The following is a 22,711-nucleotide window of genomic DNA, read 5'->3' as shown; positions in this document are numbered from 1 at the left end:
GAGGGGTTTGAGTTGTTCTCCAGTGCTGCTCATCATCTTGGAGTTAAAAAGCGATTAAAATTATGGTCGATGATGAAATGTCAGTCTCGTTCATCGAATATAATTGCACTAATGAGCTCCTCATTGTATCCTGTCCTATAGAGGTCACTTAAAACTGTTCTTTTGAGGTCATAAAACATCCCAGGGCACTTAACTAAAAGAGCAATGGTGGTTACCTTGGCTTTGACCTTGGTCTTTGGGATAAATGTCCCCCGAAGGTCCATTAAGACCTTTCTTAATAATCTCCCCAATGTGAATCACTTCTCTGAGATCATCTTCTGTCCACCCCCATAAGCATAATGTAGATGGACCGCTGCAGTATTGTTCAGAGGTGGAGGTCAGTCCAAGTTCTTCAACTAGGGCTAAACTGATACCGTTTTCTAAAAGTTTTTGGCTGTACTGAAGTAACGTTATAAGATGATAAAACCATGGTGAATATTGATGTTTTTTGTCACGTGTAGAACTGGAAATTAAATGTATTAAGAAAATGTGATGTAAGGTTGTTTTTGTTTTGCATTGAAAAACATGAGACACTATTAACAAGTTCTCGTTAATTTTTTCAAATAGTGCTATGCCGATTATGTTTCCGTATAGTGTCTATTTTGTGCGCATAATGTGGATAAGCTACAAGAAGTTAACATGACAGCTGTGTGTCACTTTATTATGACCAGAAATCATGCTAAAGTAGCAATACTTTTACAATAATTTTTAGGCTAAAATTACGCAAGGCATCTCGTTACTAAATAATTTTAGCACCTGTGAACCCGACACCCTAAACAGTAGACTTGTTGAATTACCAGTTACCAAAATTAAATTACCAAAACTTTATTTTAGTTTCTTTGATATTACGCACAGATTTTTATTTTCTTTAATGAAACAGTTTAAATTGTGACTGATTATGTAAATGTTCATAGAAATATTGATGCGTTATTGCGAAGAAGAATTATGCAATATTGATATCTGGTCTTAACATACTTTGGCAAAGGTTAGCCATCACTAAGTTAGCCTAAAATTTGTTTCTGTGTGTTATATTTTAAAGAGTTCACAGTTTATATATATGATATCTAGTGTTATCATGGTTAACATTTAGCAATTTTTAATTTTATTTTGACTTTGCATTTAAGGATTGTGATATATAAATTCAGAATAACAAGAAACAAAGTCTGAATTGTGAGGTAAAAAGTCATAATTGCATACTTTTTATCCTGTAGCAGAAACAAGCTTCCATAATAATGTACGAGTAACAATGGTCAAATATTTGCGTCTAGCATATGTTCACATTTTGTGCAAATATAACTCATAAAAAGCTAAGTGATCGTTTATATACCATCGTACTTGCATATTAGCCCAAGTTACTTCAGGGAACATCATATTAGTCTGATATAACCCAAACCTTGTTATTAGCATGATACTAACATGGTATTGTATCCCAAAAATTTTTTTTTAGCATAAGTCCTACACCATTAATTGAGCTACTAATAAATTGAAATACCCATAATCTGAATCTAATATTAAGCCTGAAAATAAAGCACATGACAGATAAAAAGGCATTAGCCAAATATGTGTTTGTTTTGACAGTCTTGTATCGAGCACGCATTCGTTAGCGGCTCGTTCATATGCAGGGCTTTATGAAGCGGAGCCAAAACTGTGTCATTTTGCCACTTTTTAATTAGCCCATTTCTCCTTTAGCCCACTGACAAAAGCTAAGAGGGGACAAAGCAAAGCAGCAATAACACTGGCGTCACCCTCCATTAACCGAAGTGTCAGACATGTTCTTCTCTGCAGCTGGTGCAACAGAAGAAACAAAGCCAAAAAGGTTTTCCTTAGACAACACTTGTGCTTTAGTTACTTACTTAGGGTATTTGTTATTTGAGAAGATAATGAACCAAATGGCTATATTGATTTTCTTTTAACAAAGTTTGATAGACCGTACAGAATGAGATGTTTATGTCAGAATTCATTATGTAACGTAGTTACGCAAAATGAAAAAAAAAATCGTCCAAAAAATATTGCAACTTTACAGAATGGATTAGCGATTGCAATGAAATTACGAAAAAAAAAAAAATTAATACAAAAACACTATATATATATATATATATATATATATATATATATATATATATATATATATATATATATATATATATATATATACAGTATTGTTCAAAATAATAGCAGTACAATGTGACTAACCAGAATAATCAAGGTTTTTCGTATATTTTTTTATTGCTACGTGGCAAACAAGTTACCAGTAGGTTCAGTAGATTCTCAGAAAACAAATGAGACCCAGCATTCATGATATGCACGCTCTTAAGGCTGTGCAATTGGGCAATTAGTTGAATTAGTTGAAAGGGGTGTGTTCAAAAAAATAGCAGTGTGGCATTCAATCACTGAGGTCATCAATTTTGTGAAGAAACAGGTGTGAATCAGGTGGCCCCTATTTAAGGATGAAGCCAACACTTGTTGAACATGCATTTGAAAGCTGAGGAAAATGGGTCGTTCAAGACATTGTTCAGAAGAACAGCGTACTTTGATTAAAAAGTTGATTAGAGAGGGGAAAACCTATAAAGAGGTGAAAAAAATGATAGGCTGTTCAGCTAAAATGATCTCCAATGCCTTAAAATGGAGAGCAAAACCAGAGAGACGTGGAAGAAAACGGAAGACAACCATCAAAATGGATAGAAGAATAACCAGAATGGCAAAGGCTCAGCCAATGATCACCTCCAGGATGATCAAAGACAGTCTGGAGTTACCTGTAAGTACTGTGACAGTTAGAAGACGTCTGTGTGAAGCTAATCTATTTTCAAGAATCCCCCGCAAAGTCCCTCTGTTAAAAAAAAGGCATGTGCAGAAGAGGTTACAATTTGCCAAAGAACACATCAACTGGCCTAAAGAGAAATGGAGGAACATTTTGTGGACTGATGAGAGTAAAATTGTTCTTTTTGGGTCCAAGGGCCACAGGCAGTTTGTGAGACGACCCCCAAACTCTGAATTCAAGCCACAGTACACAGTGAAGACAGTGAAGCATGGAGGTGCAAGCATCATGATATGGGCATGTTTCTCCTACTATGGTGTTGGGCCTATTTATCGCATACCAGGGATCATGGATCAGTTTGCATATGTTAAAATACTTGAAGAGGTCATGTTGCCCTATGCTGAAGAGGACATGCCCTTGAAATGGTTGTTTCAACAAGACAATGACCCAAAACACACTAGTAAACGGGCAAAGTCTTGGTTCCAAACCAACAAAATTAATGTTATGGAGTGGCCAGCCCAATCTCCAGACCTTAATCCAATTGAGAACTTGTGGGGTGATATCAAAAATGCTGTTTCTGAAGCAAAGCCAAGAAATGTGAATGAATTGTGGAATGTTGTTAAAGAATCATGGAGTGGAATAACAGCTGAGAGGTGCCACAAGTTGGTTGACTCCATGCCACACAGATGTCAAGCAGTTTTAAAAAACTGTGGTCATACAACTAAATATTAGTTTAGTGATTCACAGGATTGCTAAATCCCAGAAAAAAAAATGTTTGTACAAAATAGTTTTGAGTTTGTACAGTCAAAGGTAGACACTGCTATTTTTTTGAACACACCCCTTTCAACTAATTGCCCAATTGCACAGCCTTAAGAGCGTGCATATCATGAATGCTGGGTCTTGTTTGTTTTCTGACAATCTACTGAACCTACTGGTAACTTGTTTGCCACGTAGCAATAAAAAATATACTAAAAACCTTGATTATTCTGGTTAGTAACATTGTACTGCTATTATTTTGAACAATACTGTGTGTATATATATATATATATATATATATATATATATATATATATATATATATATATATATATATATATATATATATATATATATATATATATATATATATATATATATATATATATATATGAATGTTTCAGTTATGTTAAAATTGAATAAATTGGAGCATCCACTAGTCAGTGTTCAGTCATTATAAATCACAATAACACTTTTGATTGTGATTTTTAAATGGTTAACATTTCTACCCAAGAAAAATCCTGTTATCTTGTAATTTACTTATGTATAATATATAAAATAATTGGTAAAAACAGCTGGAAACTTTTATTAGCCATTTTGCTTACATTTTGCTGACTTAAAAACAGCATGAAAATGGTGAATCACTATTATTTATAGGTGGACGTGTCCTCAAACTCAATTGTGAAGGTTCTCTTGGAGATCTGTGCAGTTTGACTGGCATAAAAACACCAGTGAGCTGCCGCGTCAGTGTGATGCATTCGTTCTGATAACACATACAGTACATACGCCTCCCCAATCTCTAGTGGAAGAAAAAAATCAATTTAGATAATTTCCTTCCATTATTGTTGGCTTAAAGCCATCAGATACAGCTTGCAGTGCTGTACTAATTAGATTGTGACACAGTGTAATTGGCTTGAGCAGCTTTAGGGGAAGGAATGGACTGTGAGGAGGAGGGGAACATTTCACTCTCACTGTCTTTTCAACACCCGGAGCAGGACGTGCTGATAACCTCCTGACCACCGACTCAATCACTGCCCAACAGATTTACCATGGTATTTCTTTTACTTAGTCTCAGAGTTTTTTTGTATGCTATGCTATCATGGTAATATCATCCGGTTTGGACTTGTACCATATTGTCTTTTGTTTCTGGATGTGCCATGTTTTTTTTTTTCTTTTTGTTCAGATTTACCACGATAAAACAATATATTAAGGTAAAGCAAACTTTTTTACCACAGTAAATCTATGCTTTTTAATTTTGGTTAAATTATAATTTTTTATTGACAGTTATAATACCATGTTTTTTTTTTTGTTTGTTTTTTTTTGTTTTTTTTTACCATGGTAAGTCTATTTTATTAATGAATTATATAATGCCATTTTTTATTTAATTTACCATGATAATAAAATGTTTTTAGAAATTGTTCCATGGTAAATTCATGCTTTACGAACATATACAGTGATTATACCATGTTTTTTTTATTTTTTTTTATTTACCATAATGATAAAGTGCTTTTATACATGGTACCATAGTAAATTTAAAGGGGGGTGGGGGGTGAAATGCTCGTTTTCACTCAATATCCTGTTAATCTTGAGTACCTATAGAGTAGTACTGCATCCTTCATAACTCCAAAAAGTATTTAGTTTTATTATATTCATAAGAGAAAGATGGTCTGTACCGATTTTTCCCAGGAAAAACACGACAGACTGGAGGCGTGACATGTGGGCGGAGCTAAAGAATCACGAGCGGCAGTAGGCTTTTGCGTTGAGAGCGTTTGGAAGCTGTGACATTACCGTGAGGAAAAACCAACCAAAACAAACCATGGCTTACAGTCAGATTCAGCCGTTTATTTATGATCCAGAATCAGATCCCGAGGCTGAAACTGACAGGAGCAGCAGCAGCAACGACTCGCTCCGAGCGGGGCTCGAACCCGCGTCTTGGCATGGGAGGCGGACGCACTAATAAGGAGGCAGAGATATTTGAAGCAGTTTTACTCACAGCATGCGGTTCCAACACACGATCGTGACCCTTTTTCGTTGGGATTGCATCATCCTTAAGAAATAAACGATACGCAAATCCGTCGTCAATCTGGGCCTTGTGAACAAGCATCTTCGAAATGCAGGGAACAAACAAAAACACTTGCACAACTCCGTTGATGCTCTGTAAAAATAAACTCCATCCACTGGTCCCTTAATGCTGTTTCTCTTTTGGTAATCTGTGCAGGGTTGTCTTGTCCTGGCAACCAAAAACACACTTCTTTTGTGACATTTTGCGACGCTCTCGCTCTGATCAGTGAAGTCTGTTGTGCTCTCAGTGCTCTGCTCTACGGGAGCGCGCGCTCTTCCGGCAGACGTGCCCTCAGGACCCATATAAGGAAATTCCGCTCCATCTAACGTCACACAGAGCCATACTCGAAAAAAACTTTTCGAAACTTGTGACAAACCGGAAGACAAACAAAAATTTTTTTAAACTTTGTCCATGTTTAACATGGGAATCCAACTCTTTAACAGAGTAAAAAACTCAGTATACATGAAATAGCATTTCACCCCCCCCCCTTTAAGTTTTATGAACACATACAGTGATTAGAGCATTTTTTATTTTTTGGGGCCATGTCAAAACAATGTCTATAGACCTTTAACTATGACAAAACCATGCTTTTTGTACATGTACAGTGATTTATACAAGATTTATCTATTTTTTTACTATAATAATGCAATGTTTTTAGATATGCTACAATGGCAAATCTGTTTTTTGAACATAAGCAGTGATTGCATGTTTTTATTTTTTTCATGTACTCTGATAATAGTTATATTATGTAAATGCCGTGTTTAGTATGCTAGTCATTCAGTACATTTGCATTCATTTGTGCTGCTTTCATATTGATTCATTTTTATATTCAGTACGGATCTTTTCGACTAAATGAATAATAGCTTAAATTGTTACTGATACACTGATTTAACACAGTTTTCAGGCAGATAATTGTAAATTAATTTGTTAACTACAAATACATTGTCACTATTTATAACCTAAACTGTTATTAGATCTGATGCCAGCAGCCCGCCGAGCAGCTTCTGACTTCACTTTAGTTCAGAATATATGAGTCACAACACAAAGTCAGTCCTAATATTCCTGCTTTCAGAAGATCATTTACATTAACTCTTCAGAAGCCAGCACATAATTCAAAGCAGCTTCAGATCTTAAAACAATCCCATCGGTTTGACAGCGCAGAGCTCAGAAGTTCTGCTGCGCTCGACTGGTTCATCTCAAAAGCTTTTAATGTTGACAGATTCAGTCTAATCTTTCAGCACTGATTACATTTCAAATGGACTCGCATATCATGCTTAATTTCAGACAAGACATTGAAAACTCTGACATTGTTACGTTTTGCATTGCTAACAAGCCTGTCATCCATAAAGCCTTTTTTTTTATATAAAATATGACTACAGGTTAAAATAAAATGAGATTATTTACACTATTTAGTGACCGCTCTAACTGAGGTGAGGAGTTTTAGCGTACTCCTCTGTGTTATTACATTCTGAAGCTGTGATGGTTTAGTTGGGGTTTGGCCTCGTCATGATTCTCGACTGCCGCAGTTTTTAAATCTTACCGTGTTTGACGCAGTTTTCAGGATTGATCTGTACTGTAGTGACAATTCATCAGCATTGATTCTTCCTGCTGTCCCAAACACTCTTCTTCAGTGCCACACCGAACCGTTCTTTACACACCCTGCTTCACATTCAACCTCACGCTCACTTCTGTATTTCAACATCTTCATTCACTATTCAGCATTTTATTAGTTTTATTATTAATTAATGCATTAAAACAACACATACTGTTTAATGTTTATTACAATTATTTATATTTATATATATAATATACTGTATATAGCAATAATGAATGAGAATAATGTGTGTGTGTGTATATATATATATATATATATATATATATATATATATATATATATATATATATATATATATATATATACACACATATATATATATATATATATATATATATATATATATATATATATATATATATATATATATATATATATATATATATATACACACACATACATACATATACATTTTACATTTATGTATTAAATGTTTGTCACATGATCCTTTAAAAGTCATAATATGCCAATTATTGTTCAGTTACTAATAATGGTTCTTATTATTAATATTACACACATTTTAGGGCCCTTTGAGAAATAGAACATTCAAAAGAACAGCATTTATTGTAATCAAATTGTTTGGTTTTTTTGCAAAAATCCTTTGCAACATTATAAATGTTTTCACTTTTTTTATTAATGTAACATGCCATTGCTTACATACATTTTTGTTTTGTTTTGATTTTATTTTTTTTCTTTGCTTTTACTTTTTGTTTTCTTTTGTGTGTTTTGCTTTGATTTGCTTTCATTTTGTTTTGTGTATTTTGCTTTGATTTGCTTTCATTTTGTTTTGTGTATTTTGCTTTGATTTGCTTTTGTTTTGTGTGTTATAAATGTTTTTTGAGCATCAAATCAATATATAAGAATGATTTCTGAAGGATCATGTGACACTGAAGACTGGAGTAATGTTGCTGAAAATACTGCTTTGTTCAGTTTTTTTATTATTATTTTTTTCACTTGTAATAATATTTCACAATATTGCTAGTACTGTATCTAAAATAAATAATAATAGCATTCTTTGTGAGATAAAAAAAAAAAAAAAAAAAAAAAACTATTTCCATAAAGCTTTAGACTTGTATTACTATTTCAAATGTCTGACTGGTAGTATAAATCAGAAGTAAATAAATAAATACAAATAGATTAAAAATATGAAAGAAAAAGACTTATAAAATATACTCTGTATAGAAGGGGGAAAAAAATCCAGTAGGCTATAGGTGTTGAGGCTCTTACGGTCTCAAACTGACAAGTATTGAGTCAGACATCAAAGCTTTGACACGAGTCGTGCTGTAACTCAGCCGTTGTATTACGTATGTGCACTGACTCACGTTCAGGATTCCTGCAGGATAGTTTCAGCGCTGTCCACACTGTTTGTACAAATTCATGTAGAAGTGTGGCAGCGTGACCAAACTAGACCAGTGCTGTTTGAATCAGTGATGTTGTCTACACTACAAGTGTAGCAGTGTGGACAGCTTCATTGATAATGATGGGAGTGATGACCTTGTTTTGCCACTGGCTTGCAGTGTTTCTACCAGCCAAAAATGTGTAAAATAGATAATTAGATTATTATTATTTATTTTTTAATTTTTTTGCAGAGCACATTTTGTTACTGTAACTACTTATCTATTTTGGCACCATATTGTTCTTTCATTAATTAATTAGTTAATTCTTTGGTTCATCTATTCATTATTCATTTAGCCATTAATATTGAAAGTTATGACGATTTATTTCTTTTTTTTAACCAGATCTTTAAAGTGACACTGAAAATCAAAATTGACTGGTAAATATTGGTTTTACTAATACAGTTTTTCTTTTTATTTTACAGTATATTATTATTATTAGTAGTAGTAGTAGTAGTAGTAGTAGTAGTATTACCATATTGAATTGGTCAAATTAGTGAGATTGTGGCCCTATGTTATTTTGGTGTCATTGAGATAATATTATAGTTTTTTTTATAATATTTTAAATGATTTATATTGTCAGTTTCCATTTTAATTTTAGTTCAAGTTTAGTAATTTTGTTGTGTTGTTTTGTCATTTATCTGTTATTTTTTTGTCAAGGCATATTAATGCCTATAATAGTATTTTCTAAATAAATGTACAACTATGTATTTTAGTTTATTTTAATAAATCAAGTTAATCTAAATGAAAGTGAGCAGTGTTGCTTTCTTAACATGCTAAAATGGAAACAAAGGAAACATTTTTTTAATTTGTTTATGAAACATTTGTTGTCAACATTCGTTTCAAATATCAGATCTGATATGGCCTACTGAAAACTCAAGTAAAATAGTTCCCACTTTATATCGCAGAAAATGCATGTTTGCAATATTTGCAGAAAAAATGCTACATTTGCAGAAAACAGCTTGTTAGCTGTACTTTTTTTTTTTCTTTAATTTGTCTTCAGGTATTGGTCTTTCATATCAATGAAAACATCATTAATGACTTGTGCATTTAAATATTTAAAAAGAAACTCACAACGGTTTGATTTTCTTTATTGAAGACATTTTATTTATTTATTTATTTATTTCTCCACCTCTCTTTATTTCAGTGCCATGCTGTCCTGTCATTCCCAAAATGCATCATTACAGATCACATTCACAGTCAGAATACCATTTTAACATTCCGAGCAAAGGGAGGGATTCATATTTAGTAAATTTGTCTACATTATTCTCATTCATTATTGCTTTACACAAGAAATAAGGAAAGATTGATGTGGCATTTACAAATATGATTTTCCAACCAGAAGTTGTAAACATCATTGTCTTTCATTGAATTATCAGCATTGTTTTTGATCCCTCACTGATACACAGTGCGTGGGCAGTGTTTTCAGGAAAAGTCTGGTGAATTTCTGTTTTGTACAAAGAAATATTATTGTGAGACTGTGAAGTTGTATGGCTTCTTGCAGTGAAAAGGAGGTCACGGCCCGAGGTGTGTTTGTCATCTTCGCCGCAGAGATTATTGTGGAAACGCACGAGTGGTCCATATTTCAGGAGCCTGCTGTGTGACCGCTGGTCTGGATTGACACATCTTAAGAGAAGAAAAGAAAGATGAGAGAATCAGAATGAGAGTGTAAAACGGGGACAAGCAATCTATTCAGGATTTTCTCAAATGCACTGTCTCTGACATTTGATGCGTCCTACAGAAAGCCTGAAGATGGGATTTTTCTTTGTGGATTTGTGCGATTTTTATTAAAACAATAATTCACCTAAGAATGAAAACATCGTGGCAAGGAGAGGTCAACTCCGTATGGCTTCCTTTGTTGAAGACAGATGAGAACTTCAGGACAATTTCCATGTTATCCTCTTTTTAAATAAATAAAATTATCATAATAATATAAGATGACATACTAGTACACGTCTGCGCTAAGTCAAAACCATCATATGGTTTGTTTTGTTTGTCCAAAAACATCTCAAAATCATCCTTCCGGATTCACTTTCATCGTATGGAAAAGAGCAGCTCTTTATTCTTCTGTGTTCAACAGATGAAAGAAAATCCTTTTTCGCACATTCCTTTAAAGTTTGTCCTATGTCTTATTAATTACATTGGCATCTGTCTCACCAAGGACATTTCAACACAAAGCATCACATCCCTGTTGCTCCGTCATGCATTTGCATGTGTGTATTTTCGCCCATCTGACCGGCTCTGGCAGGAACGCCTGAGCTTTTCTCACTCGTCTGAAACTGTATCGAGATGACCATCCTTTGAGGTGTGATGGCCAGTGTCTGAGTTCTTGCGCTTTCAGTGTGTATCTAAACTCTTCCCAATAAAGTGTTTTTGCAGTGATGCCATAGAATGACAAGTTTTGGTTCCTCAAACCTTTCAGTAAACAGTTCTTAAAAGAACAATTTTCCGTCCTAAAGAACATTTTGTTTAATGGAAAGGTTCCATAGATATTAAAGGTTCTTTATGGAGCCATCAATGCCAGGAAAGAACCGTATCCAATTGAGGAAGAACGGTAGGTTGGGCTTCTGCCAGAAAGAAAATGGGTGAATAAATCCCTCTGGAATCCAAACCCTTTATTTGTCATGACTATTTTCACTTACTGTTCAATTCTGAACCTTGAATCACTCAACTCGTGGTTTACGGGCCTGTCAAAGCTGCAAGAACATGTGTCACCACCTCACAAGCTTTGCGGTGACTCATGGACACATGCAGTCATGGAAGTACAGAATATTAGCTTTGCTTTTTCCCTGCAGTGCTTAAAAATAAGAAATCTGGACGCTGTGGGGTGTTATTAGATGGTTATGGTGATAATAAACTAGCGTTTTTGTAATAGGCTGAGATGGCAGTGTTCTGCAATGATTCCCTGCTCTGTGAGACTCCACACCACAGGTGGTCGACGTTCCCATCAGTAAATACTGGTTCAGTGCAGCCGTTATGAAAGCAGCCAAATGGAGCTCTCAATTTGCAGAATTGCTCCCTAGTTGAAGCGTTTGCAGAGTGAAAAAAGGTGTTTATATCTAATTAAAGTTCTCCCCAGACCATTTCATGTAGACTTTAGTTTTATAAGGTAGAGACTTTAGTTTATTTAGGTATATCATAAAAATGAGAACAATTATGATTTAGTTTTAGACCACACTGAAATTAGTATTTGGTTTAGGATTGGTTGTGCAATAAATTGGTTATCGATTTTAAAATATAAACAACCATCAGCCAAAATTTTCATATTTACTTTTTTTTTCTCTCTTTCAGAATTGTGATATTCTCAGTTGTGAGTTATAAAGTCAGAATTACGAGTTATCTCACAATTGAGACTTTATTGCAATTGCGGGTTTGTATCACGCAATTTTTACTTTTTTCTCACAATTCGAACTATTTCCCTCAAAATTGTGAAAAATAAGCTTGCAATTGCGTCCGATTTGCACGATTTAAACTTGCAATTCGGAGGAATTCAGAATTCATTCTGAAAATTCTTTCTCAGAATTGCGAGTTTAAATCTTAATATACGGTTTTATTTTTCAGTTGAGAGTTTATATCACACAATACTGACTTTATAACTCAAGTTTATTTTGCACAATTTTGAGAAAAAAAGTCATAACTACAAGAAGTTAACTTGCAATTGTGAGAAAATAAGTCAAAACGTTGAGATAAAAAGTTGCTATTACCATTTTTAATTTTTGTTTAATGGCGGGACCTGCCTCTATAGTTTTCATAATACTATTGACTCAAAAGTAGGGCTGGACAATTATGGCCTAAAATCAAAACCTTGATTAATTGAACATTTTACCTCGATTAAGATTAATGAACTATTATTTTGTTTCTGTTTTGTTTTTTTGCCCTCATAGTTCACTGACAAGGTTTGTACTGTAAGCGGGGCCGTAGTTGGTGTCAGCAGGGCCCCTTGTTCAGGTGGTACCAGTGTGCCCTGTTTGAAAGTGTTTAATTTGTATGTTTGTTCTGTTTATTTTATTGTGCTATTTACACAGCATTTAAGTTTTTTCAAGTTTGTAAGTGTCCAGGTACAGAAAACGAATAATTAATTAATGTAAAATAGCACTGTTAAAATTAAACATACAGTCAAACCAACATTTATTTAGACACCTTCAACATTTCTCACATTATCAGTTTATTTGCTATAGTTTAGAAAATGGTAATAAAATATGACAAGAACGCAAGAGTTAAACTGTCAGAACAAATTCATCTTGATAATATCAGATAACTTTGATAGAAAGAGATGTAATGGATTGTAATCAAACAAAACTTCAGACAACAGTCAATACTTTGTTGGCCAATTACCAAGCAATGATTAATCTGACCAGATCAGCCAGACAGTTGAAATTGACTAGTAAAGGTGCGATATGACATCATAGCTCACTATCAGCAGTTATGTTATCTATGTTCGTAACATTTCTTCTAGATTATTGCTCGGTGTAAGAGATAAATAAAGATCAGATAAAGATAAATTAGCACAGTACCAGTACGAGTGATTGTGTGTGTGTGAATTAGTCATACCGTCTCTATATTATTGAGAGGCTGTGGGTTGTAAATAGCATAGTTCCTTCAAAATTAGAAAAATATGCTATAATAAGTTTTGAGATTCTAAGCTACTTTAGTAATAAATCACAGGACAGCGCTGACAACTAGTTTTTCCGTTCCTCTGTGCGCGCGATCTTCACAGCTGTTTATATGAGTGTTCGTGTCACAATGCAGCTGCGCGAACATGGGATCTCTAAATAATAATAATTTTGCTTTTATGCCACTGACTGGACGGGGCAGAGTCATGTGGCTACACACGCGGTAGTATGCTTTAAAGGGGGAAGTATTAACAGGATTAAAAAAACGAAATAACCGACATGGGAAAATTAAGTCGGTTAGAAGTTCTGAATTTCGGTTTCGATTACTTTTCGATTAATTATCCAGCCCTGCTCAAAAGCCCTACATTTTTATTGCATCTGTGTTTCTGTTGTTGTACAGTTCCTGATATTTCCACCCAGAATCCTGTGCATCTGTGCCCCCTCATATTCTGCAGACTTCCTTTCTCACCCTTTCCCTGTGAAACTGACGTGCACATCTTTCGGAGGTGTTTCTCTTATTAAAACCTGGTGGGAGTGCGTTCTCCTGTTCTGAACGAAATCCCGGCCCGCTGTGCATCAGAAAGGTTTTTGTCAAACCTCTGTTGTGCTGTTTGGCTACAGCGCTGCACCATGAATCTTTGCAGCACCATTCATCAGATGTTTATAACATGTACTTTCCATTGTGATATCGCTACTAATATGGTGAAAGTCTTTGAACGTGATGTTTAATTGGTTGTCTGCTCTGTACAGTGCTAATAGCAGTAAGTCATCAGAAGCCTGCTCTGGACTGCTTCATCAAATACCAGCGGAGCGGCTAACTGCCGGCTCAGAGCGCTCATTAACAATGCCTGCTAATTAACTTAAGCGGACTCCAGGCTCAGAGTTCATGTCTAAACATCCTGTTAAGTTTAGAGAGTGAAAAAGGATACGCTTGCACACACATCTAACGGGGGGAAGTCCTTAATGGTAGCGCTATTGATACCCAAAGCTAAACCAGTTTGAATGCTTAAGAAGAAAATAAATGAGAAAAAATATTTCAGGCACTGACCAGTCCCTGTTATGCTGTATAGCATCTTTTATTGTTTATTCTTCTTCTACAGTTTTCTGTGAGAATCATTATGGTTCATTGCATTGTTTGTGTGTGTTTCAATAGTAATGTGCATTTGAGAAGGCTGACCTGCAAGGGTTGCTGTTACTTTGATCTGGTTCCTGACGCCCAGCACTTTCCACTTTCTCCAGTGTGATTTGATTTCCACTTTAAAAGAATCTAGGCCAATGCTGTAATTCCATCTTATTGATATCTGACATTTTATATAAAATACATTTTCTGAGCTTTAGAAACTACCTGTACGATACCTCCAAGACTTCATATTGCAATTTGCCATCCCTTGATTTTATTTCTAGCTTCATGATGAATAGGTTTCAGATTGTTGGTCTTTTTTTTTATGTTGAAGTCAAGAGAGACGTCATAAATTGTTAATGAAGGCTGCTGGACCTTTACCCTAAAGCCATATTTTAGAGATTCTGTCATCTTTGACTATGCTAGCTTTCCCCCAGTGATGTAAGTAATTAGGACAAATGTGGAAATGTGACTCCTGATTGTTTTCGAAAGTCAATCTGTAACTATTCCATTAAGCTTTCTTTCTTTCTTTTGTGACAATGGGAGTCAAGCAAGATTTTCACTGAATGAGAGCTTAAATTCCTGCCTATTATACAATTCCAGTCCTCGCGCCCCCCTGCTCTGCACATTGTTTTATATTTCTCTTATTGTTTCTTTTTTTTTAGGACAAACTAATGACGTTTGTTCTATTTGAAAGTGCCCTGTGAAGTGGACACCACAGGATATTCTGCCATGATTCCAGTTTGAAAGGAACATACAGTATATGTTCCATTAAAATGGCATTGAAGTGTGAAGTAAACTTAACAGATTTCTCCTGCTCAGGGAGTAGGGAGCAATAAACATCGTGCATGAACTGTGTTCCTATTGACATGGTCCCTACACAGAGTTCACTTGTAATGAGCTGATCATCTGAATCAGGTGTGTTAACAGAGAGACATGCTAAACATGCAGAGCTGGGGGGCTCGAGGACTGGAATTGAGAAACGCTGGTATAGTACCAAGTTGGATGGACCAATTTTAAGATATTTATGGCATTTTTACCTCTTTTATTTATTTTTTTACTTTTGTCGTATGCCAAAGAGCAGGATAAACATTCTGCTAAACATCTCATTTTGTGTTCCACAGAGTATGACTATTGTCTATACTGTATATAAATGTTACTTTAACTCATTTAAAAGTATGTTGTTCTTGTACAGTTACTTGTCAACACACTGCAGCAAAACTGCTTGTTTTCTGAAGGTAGAATTAATCACAGCTTTGCTTTCACCCTTGCAGTTCCCAGAATGACCGAACAAGTGAAAAATGTACTACATCTCAGATGTAGATTACAACTAAATCTGTCCAGACAGTGTTTGTAGGAGGCCAATCTCTGCTCTTATTAGTCTGGCCTGCTTGCAAGGTTCATCAGAACTGTAAATAATCTCAATTGATGAGCACCCTCTCTTTTCATTTTTTTTTTTTTTTTTTGCTGGTGATCGAAAGACTTTTGTCGAGCTGTGATGAAATACCTATGAAATGGATGGGCCAGAACAGCAGGAAATGAAAGATGTTGTAAAGGGGGGTGATTTCTCTGTCATTCTTCACAGGGATCTGCTTTTTAAACCTAACCCAAAGCAATCAATTTCTGAATTATTTATTTATTTATTTGTTATTTTTATTGTATTATTATTATTATTATTTTTTTTGCCATTTGTCAAGATTGCTAAGGTTACACATCATTCACAGTAGTTAAATAAGTAATCTCATTCCCTCAAATAAATAGTTTTTATTCTATCCCAGTTCTGCTTAAAGCATTCTGGAATGGAGTTAAGCTAATCAATTACTCGTTCCTCATTTACATGCTAACAGGCTGTTGGGCAAAACTGTTGGGTTTGTCCTGCTGAGCTTTACTGGTGGAAATCCTGCAGAAAGGCCAGGAAATGAAAGCCGAGCTGATGTGACTGCATTATGGGAGACTAAAGCAGCATGTTTATTTTCAGTGTAGAGCTGACCAAGGCCTTTCTGCAATGAATGAAGTGAATTAAAAACATAATATCCATTTTCACATAATTACTAAGCTGTGATGGACTGTCCGCACCAAATGCACTGCGAGGAACAGAAATAAAATGATTATTTCCAAATGCACCAAAAATATAATATGCACTGTATATAGACTTAAATTACCCAACCCTTGACGGACTTCCCTTCATTTTTTGTTCATTAAACATGTTTGCACCTTAACTAATTAATACAGTCAAACATCTTTGCTTTATCCCATGCGTTTATTTTGTTTAACTTTTTTAAATATATATTCTTACCAGATATAGGTCTAGTCTGTTTCCAACATGTCGCCAATGTGTACCAATAAGCTACATGTCATATAGCAGCAGTGGTAAAGACAAAATGTCTTGGAACCCTTTAATGCTCGAGGCTCAAACAAAAGCCCATATTGGTTATCCCACACAGACATCTGAAGCTCAGTATGGTGCACGAGGAAGAACGTTTTTAACCCAGCATTACAGCTCGGCAGATGTTATGACTATAGGATTTCCTTTTACACGTTCAGCTGTAATATAGAGTGATGTCCTGGCTTGTGATTGATAAGTCCATACTGTGAGTATGTGTGTTTTAAACTTCCGTGATAATGCATTTTTACAGTGAGAATATTGCGTTTTAGTTTATATTGCATGACTTTTTTCAAAAATGTAAGATTTTAGTCATACCTTATGTGTTTTTGGGGACCGTCTTGAAATCTTATTTTCCTAATGATGGACTACAGTACACACATATTTAAAAGAAACTGGTATCGAAAAAGCACAGGTTTCTCCTGTTGTTGTTTTTTTGTTGTTGTTGTTAATTTTTGTCAGAGTTTTGACATTTGTTCTTTGACTGTATCGATCCTGTATGATAAATAAAACACTAATGAGGTGGACCACACACAGCTCAAAGGCAACAATTGCACCTGGATGTATAAAGTCCATTAACAGGAGCTTTATACAACTTAAAAAGACACGGACCCAGTAGAGCATACATTCAGAGTGGTGACGATTATGGAATTTGGTATATTTGAGCATCTGGATGTTGTAAGACATTTAAAAAAACTGCTTTAGTAGGGGTGGGGGGTAAGATGTGCCAGTGTGGCAAATTATGTACAGGTTTGGTCATGTGAATATTCATTGAGAGATGTCAAATGACTGTCAGATGCAAGTAATTAATAAATTCAGTTTTATCCTAAATTGTATATAAAATCCTACTGTGTGAAACCATGTAAAATTGTCTAGCTAAAGATGAGCCATTATTCATTGGTGCTTTAAGGTTAGAAATATTTTATCAGATAGCAATAGTAAGCTTTGTAACCAAATCCAGAAAACACTGTTACAAAACATTATTTAAAAAAATTAACAAATGTAATTTATAAAAAATGGTTCATTATATTAAAATATTATGAATATGACACCTATTTTTTGTATTGTTTTTGTTTTTTTTCCCGATATTACAATATTACGACTACTCAAATGTGAATATTTAGCAGGAAACTAGACTAAAATACTTAAGAATATGGCATTGTGGATAATTTTTCTGATTTACATAAATTTATTTAATTATACATGATTTACTCAACCTCAGATTGTTCCAAACCTGTGGGACTTTCATACCATTTTAGAATGAAGTGAGGGTGAGTTAATGATGGAAGAAATGTCATTTTTAGCAGAACTGTTCTTGTAAATAAGTAGTGGCACATCTAAACCCGCTCTTTTCTACTCCAGAGCCTAGGTGGAGACTATTCATGCCTTGGATGTCAAAATGTGTGTCCATGCAGATATGGTTAGAATTGTGGCACAAAACATTGAGGGGATGATGATGATGGTTATGATGATGGTGGTTTTAGTGACAGTAAAACAGTTTTGGATGGAACACACTCATTATTATGCAGTTATTCTGGGGAAGATGGGCTTCGGCTCAAGGGTAATGCACTATTGTTAAATTCTCCATTTACCCGTATGTTTTAACTTGTGGGTCTCTGCATATCTCCAGAGAGAGCATTTGTGGTTTGTCATTGGTCAATAAAACGTTTGCGTGCCATTGTGAACCAAATATAGACATTTGTGTATGCCATTGTCAAAAGCAGCTATGACATTCACAAACATTTAGGTTTGATCCCAGTTATTTCCCACAACTTCTGTCATGATGGAGTTGGCAGCAATTGGTCATGTTTTGTTTTTAATTGATGATGTTATGTTCTTATGAACATTTGCACACACATTTTAATTTTGACTCTGGAATAGAAAAGCAGGAATGCTAGGACACACGTTGTGTAGTTTGAATGTTCACCTTTGCCATAAAGACTTTAATTTAGAATAAGAAGGCAGACATTTCCCTCTCGGGTCGAAGCAAAAGGATTTATTAAGAAGACAACAAAGTAGGGATTTGTGGAAGGGGAGGGGTGGGTGGGTGGCAAGGGGAAACATGAAATGCTTAAGGAGAGGGGAATGTACTTTTTAACAGATTCCATTTCATTAAAATGCATCCATTTCAATTTAGAATCATACTAAGGATGAGATGTGATCTCTGTCTGATATCCACATCAATTTGGATAAGTTAGGAGCACCACTTTGCACAGCTGCAAGTCTTTTTTTACAACCATTTCCAATTGTATAGATGCATTTTCTCTCGCCCAAACCCTTACATTTGCAAACTGGGCATGACCCCTTACAAAAATTGATTGCTGCTGCTAACTACTCACCAAATTGCCAGTTTGAAACACAGGGATACAAAGGACGTCTAAAAAACATTCTAGTTATATTCTAGTATATAAAAAACTAGAAATCCAGTATGCACTTGTCATTCTCCTTCATGTCATTCATGCTATTTCTAGAGTAGAGTTGGGTTGATGCAGTATTCAGTGGGTTATAGGCTCTAGACAAAGCATTCATATGAATCTATCAAGGCTCAAGCAGTGGTAAAGGCAAAGCATTTTACCGTTCTCAGCTTTTGTACTTTCAAACCAATTCCTTCCTCTCGTACCGTCGTGACTCAGTCAATACTTAAAGCTGATTCTTGGGAGCGCTTTGCTCCATCTTTTTGCCTTTTTATATCTCTTTTCTATGATTGCATCTGCTCTGTCCTGCTCCCTGCTATGGGCTTGCAAAGCCAACTTCCTGATCTGTCCTGAGTAGCTGTGCAGTTGCAGACTGACATGTTGAAGGGCCCAAGTGCTCGTTTGAGCTGGTCATTGGGATGACAGTAAGCAGCCGCTATGGCACAATAGTGGTATCTGAGAAGACTGAAGTGACCGAGTCAGCATCGCTCCGTGTTACGGCCAGCTTGGGATAATCAAGAGCCAGTGCTGCCTGCAGCCGCCCATTCTGTGCCTCCTTGATGGGTTCCAGAAAGACCACATGCTTGTTGTTACTGACCTTACGGCCTGGGCCCTCCGTGGCAGGTGGTGTGGGTGTCAGGATAGACGACTGGGCACTGCATTCGTTCGCAAGATTCGGTGTTGCTGGTAGAGGCTGTTTGCGACACCAGCAGCGACAGGGTGTCAAGAAGAGGTACATAAGGACCAAAATCAAACTAACAACACAGCCCAGAAGGGTTGTAAAGCCAGTGTTAAAGGGTTCGCTGTCTTGACGGCGGGTATGCACGGTTACATTAACTTCAAGAGAATCGTTGCTTGACTCCTGATGGTTTTGAACCATGCACAAGTACACCCCAGAGTCGTTTGTTTGTACTGCAAAGATTTCCAAAGAACCGTTCGGATGCATTTGCAGCATATTGTTACTAAAAGGAGGAGCGAGGTATCCGTAACTTTTGGTTACCCATGAATAGTTGAGATGTTTTCCCTTTAATGATGTTATACAATCTAACATCACGGAGTCCCCAGCATATGCCTCCATGCTAATTTTCTTCACTGGAGGTTTAATTTTGCAATTCTCAAAGTATCGCACATGCTTGAGAAAACGCACCATAGCACGTTGCTCACCGTAAATCAAGCAAGTATGCTCCTCCCAAAAATCTGTCACTGAGGTAAAACCTCTGTACTCCCATTGTTTAAACAGGCCGTACATGGAGCACTCACAAATTAGGCTATTGTTGTGCAGGAACAACCCATTCTGTATCTTTTCCTTTAGAGCTTCGATGTCTTTGACGGGAAGGTTGGGCATACGGTTCGAACTTAGATCCAGAGTCGTGAGATTGGCGTGCTCTTGAATAGAAAAGAAGGGGAAATCTGTCAGTCTGTTATGGCTTAAGTAGGCTTTTTGTAGGTTGCTCAAACCACTCAGGGCTTTGCTTTCTACCCTCACTATTTGGTTGTTGTAAAGGAGTAACTCCTTTATTCCTACTAAATCTTGAAAGTAGTGCTCCTCTATAATGTTCAGTTGATTGGAGGAAAGGTCCAGATGGCGTATGTTGCTTGTATTCCGAAAGGTTCCAGGCGTGAGTCTGCTCAGCTGATTGTGGGCTAACCGTACGGTGTCAAGATTGGGCAGACCAGCGAAGCCACCCTCCTCAAGGCGTTCTAAGCGGTTGTGATTGAAGTCCAGTGTCGCGACCATTACAGGTAACTCTTCCGGGACTTGGTCGAGGCCAAGGTTGGTGCAACTCAGGATATCAGATGCAATCAGGCAGCCGGAAGGTAGATTGGCTCTGACTAGCTGCAGCAGAAGAGAGCTCAGCATTAGGGGTGCGGCCACACCCTGAGCACACAGCATTGTGCCGTCAGGATGCTTTGCTTGGGATTCAGAGCAGCCAGAGTTTCACCAGGGTAGAGGTCCACTCTCTGTTTGACTCAAAGCTGTTGTCTTGGCTAGGTGTTTCTATCCTTAAAAAATTGGATTGCAAAACAAAAAGACAACAAGAAGACATACGTTATGTAATACAGTGGATGTCTTGCTCAATAAATCTTTGCCAACTTGGCATTGTTCTGTCAGCCCAAGGCACGAGAGTGCATCAATGCGAGGACTATTATTATTTAATCAACTTGCTCACATCTTACAAAAATCTAATCTTAGAAGTTGAAGACGATAAGATTATCTTTACCTCAAGGTTGCCAACAGTTATTCCAGACATCCCGCCTCATAACTCTTGTTTGAATTTCGAATACTGCCCCAGATTTTTAGTCCTTTTAGTCTTTTAGAGAGAGTTGTCCATTCAAGTCATCAAAGGGAAAGCAATTGTTTTTGTCCTCGTCCTCAAGGCTGAGCCCAAGCTTCTGTGCACCATCCTTTTAACAGTTGGTGTTGTTTTGCAGTCCTGACATCTGAGATGGAACAGAAGAGGTCTTAAATCAAGAGCTAGCTTGCTGCCGCAGGCTGGAGGTTGTTTTTGAGAAAGTCAGCATCCTTGTCCAGTTCAGTTAGTATAATCTTGCCCTCAGTTGAACAGCAGGCTCACAATGTGTCACATAAGCCCTGGTCGGCAATAACAGTCCACCATAAAAAGAAAGACGTTTAAAAAAAAAACCAAAAAACAGATGATACAGACACGGCACAGTTGTTTGTCAGTCTTGCTCCAGAAACAGAAGAAAGTAGTCCTTCAATTTTAGACATACATTTTGTCTGCTCATTTTGTTCAAATGACAAAGGACATCTAGGGCTACTAACTCTCAGTGACTTTTAAGCTTCCAGTATCCACGTGGCATCTGGAGAAACTGGTGAAAAGATTAAAGCACAAAGAATGATCATGATATTTTTGGTACCGCTTCCAGATCCTGGTCTCTGATCAAAATATTTTCCTCCTCAGTCTCTATCCTTTTTTCAATTTCCTCCTAATTTTCTCAGAATTGTATGGGTCTTCCTCCTTTTCCTCTCTGTCGCACTTTTGTAGAGATTGACTGTGTACTACACTCCCTCTCCGTCTCTCTCTCATCTCTCTGCGCTCTATAAACAGACAGGCATGGAGTTTCGGAGGAGGGGCACTCTGGAGGGGGGTTCTTCTGAGTACTGATTGGTTCGAGGCAAAGATTATGAAGGGAAGTGTTTGCCAGAGCCTCCCCTGCTGGTTATGTTATGTTTACTCTCTAGCTTTAATATCTCATTGATTTGTGTTAATGGGGATCTGAATAAGCCTTAATTGCTTGGATTAAAATGTATTAATATGAATTGTAAAGTGATTTTATCACTTTATCTGCTTAGATTCTATAGATGACTTCTGCTTTGTGCATATGATGATATATATTAATTTATTTATTTTTGAAATCTAATTGTGATTAGCTATTCATTTAAAGGGAAAGTGTCTGATTTCTGGCACTTTCTTGATGCTTTTCCATTGTCCTTTGAAGAAGGGCTGTGCAATAAATCCAAATCATCATAAAATCATGATTTGAGCCTGCACAATTTCTAAATCACTTTATAGCATTATTTTCTGTGACCCCGACCT

At 36.2% G+C, this 22,711-nt stretch overlaps 2 protein-coding genes across 6 annotated transcripts in view; one reads left to right on the top strand and one right to left on the bottom strand.

Annotated features, from left to right (window-relative positions):
- LOC127987483 (E3 ubiquitin-protein ligase RNF123) overlaps window positions 1-22,711 on the top strand; it is a 129,198-nt gene that overhangs the window by 52,695 nt on the left and 53,792 nt on the right. The window contains exon 36 of one of the 3 annotated variants that reach the window (XM_052589824.1): window positions 10,126-10,557. The exons of the other annotated variants lie outside the window; for them this stretch is intronic. Coding sequence (XP_052445784.1) covers window positions 10,126-10,225 — 100 coding nt within the window. The 3' untranslated portion in view covers window positions 10,226-10,557. Of the gene's footprint in view, window positions 1-10,125; window positions 10,558-22,711 lie in introns of those variants that run through there. 3 annotated transcript variants of the gene reach the window in all.
- LOC127987486 (amphoterin-induced protein 3-like) lies at window positions 9,701-22,235 on the bottom strand. 3 transcript variants are annotated; one of them, XM_052589832.1, is made up of 3 exons: window positions 21,374-22,235; window positions 19,750-21,155; window positions 9,701-10,247 (listed from the first exon to the last, which is right to left on the bottom strand). In XM_052589832.1, the coding sequence occupies exons 2-3, from the start codon at window positions 21,043-21,045 to the stop codon at window positions 10,176-10,178; spliced, it is 1,368 nt and encodes a 455-aa protein (XP_052445792.1). In that variant the 5' UTR covers window positions 21,046-21,155; window positions 21,374-22,235; the 3' UTR covers window positions 9,701-10,175. The 3 variants fall into 3 exon arrangements, with proteins under 3 accessions (XP_052445792.1, XP_052445791.1, XP_052445790.1); XM_052589831.1 differs by having other exon boundaries at window positions 9,701-21,150; window positions 21,374-22,234; XM_052589830.1 differs by having other exon boundaries at window positions 9,701-21,155; window positions 21,374-22,233.

Source organism: Carassius gibelio, chromosome B22 (assembly GCF_023724105.1).
Source record: "Carassius gibelio isolate Cgi1373 ecotype wild population from Czech Republic chromosome B22, carGib1.2-hapl.c, whole genome shotgun sequence".
Lineage (NCBI taxonomy): Eukaryota > Metazoa > Chordata > Actinopteri > Cypriniformes > Cyprinidae > Carassius > Carassius gibelio.
The sequence above is the reverse complement of the archived record's forward strand: the minus strand, read 5'-3'. Positions and strand labels throughout refer to the sequence as shown.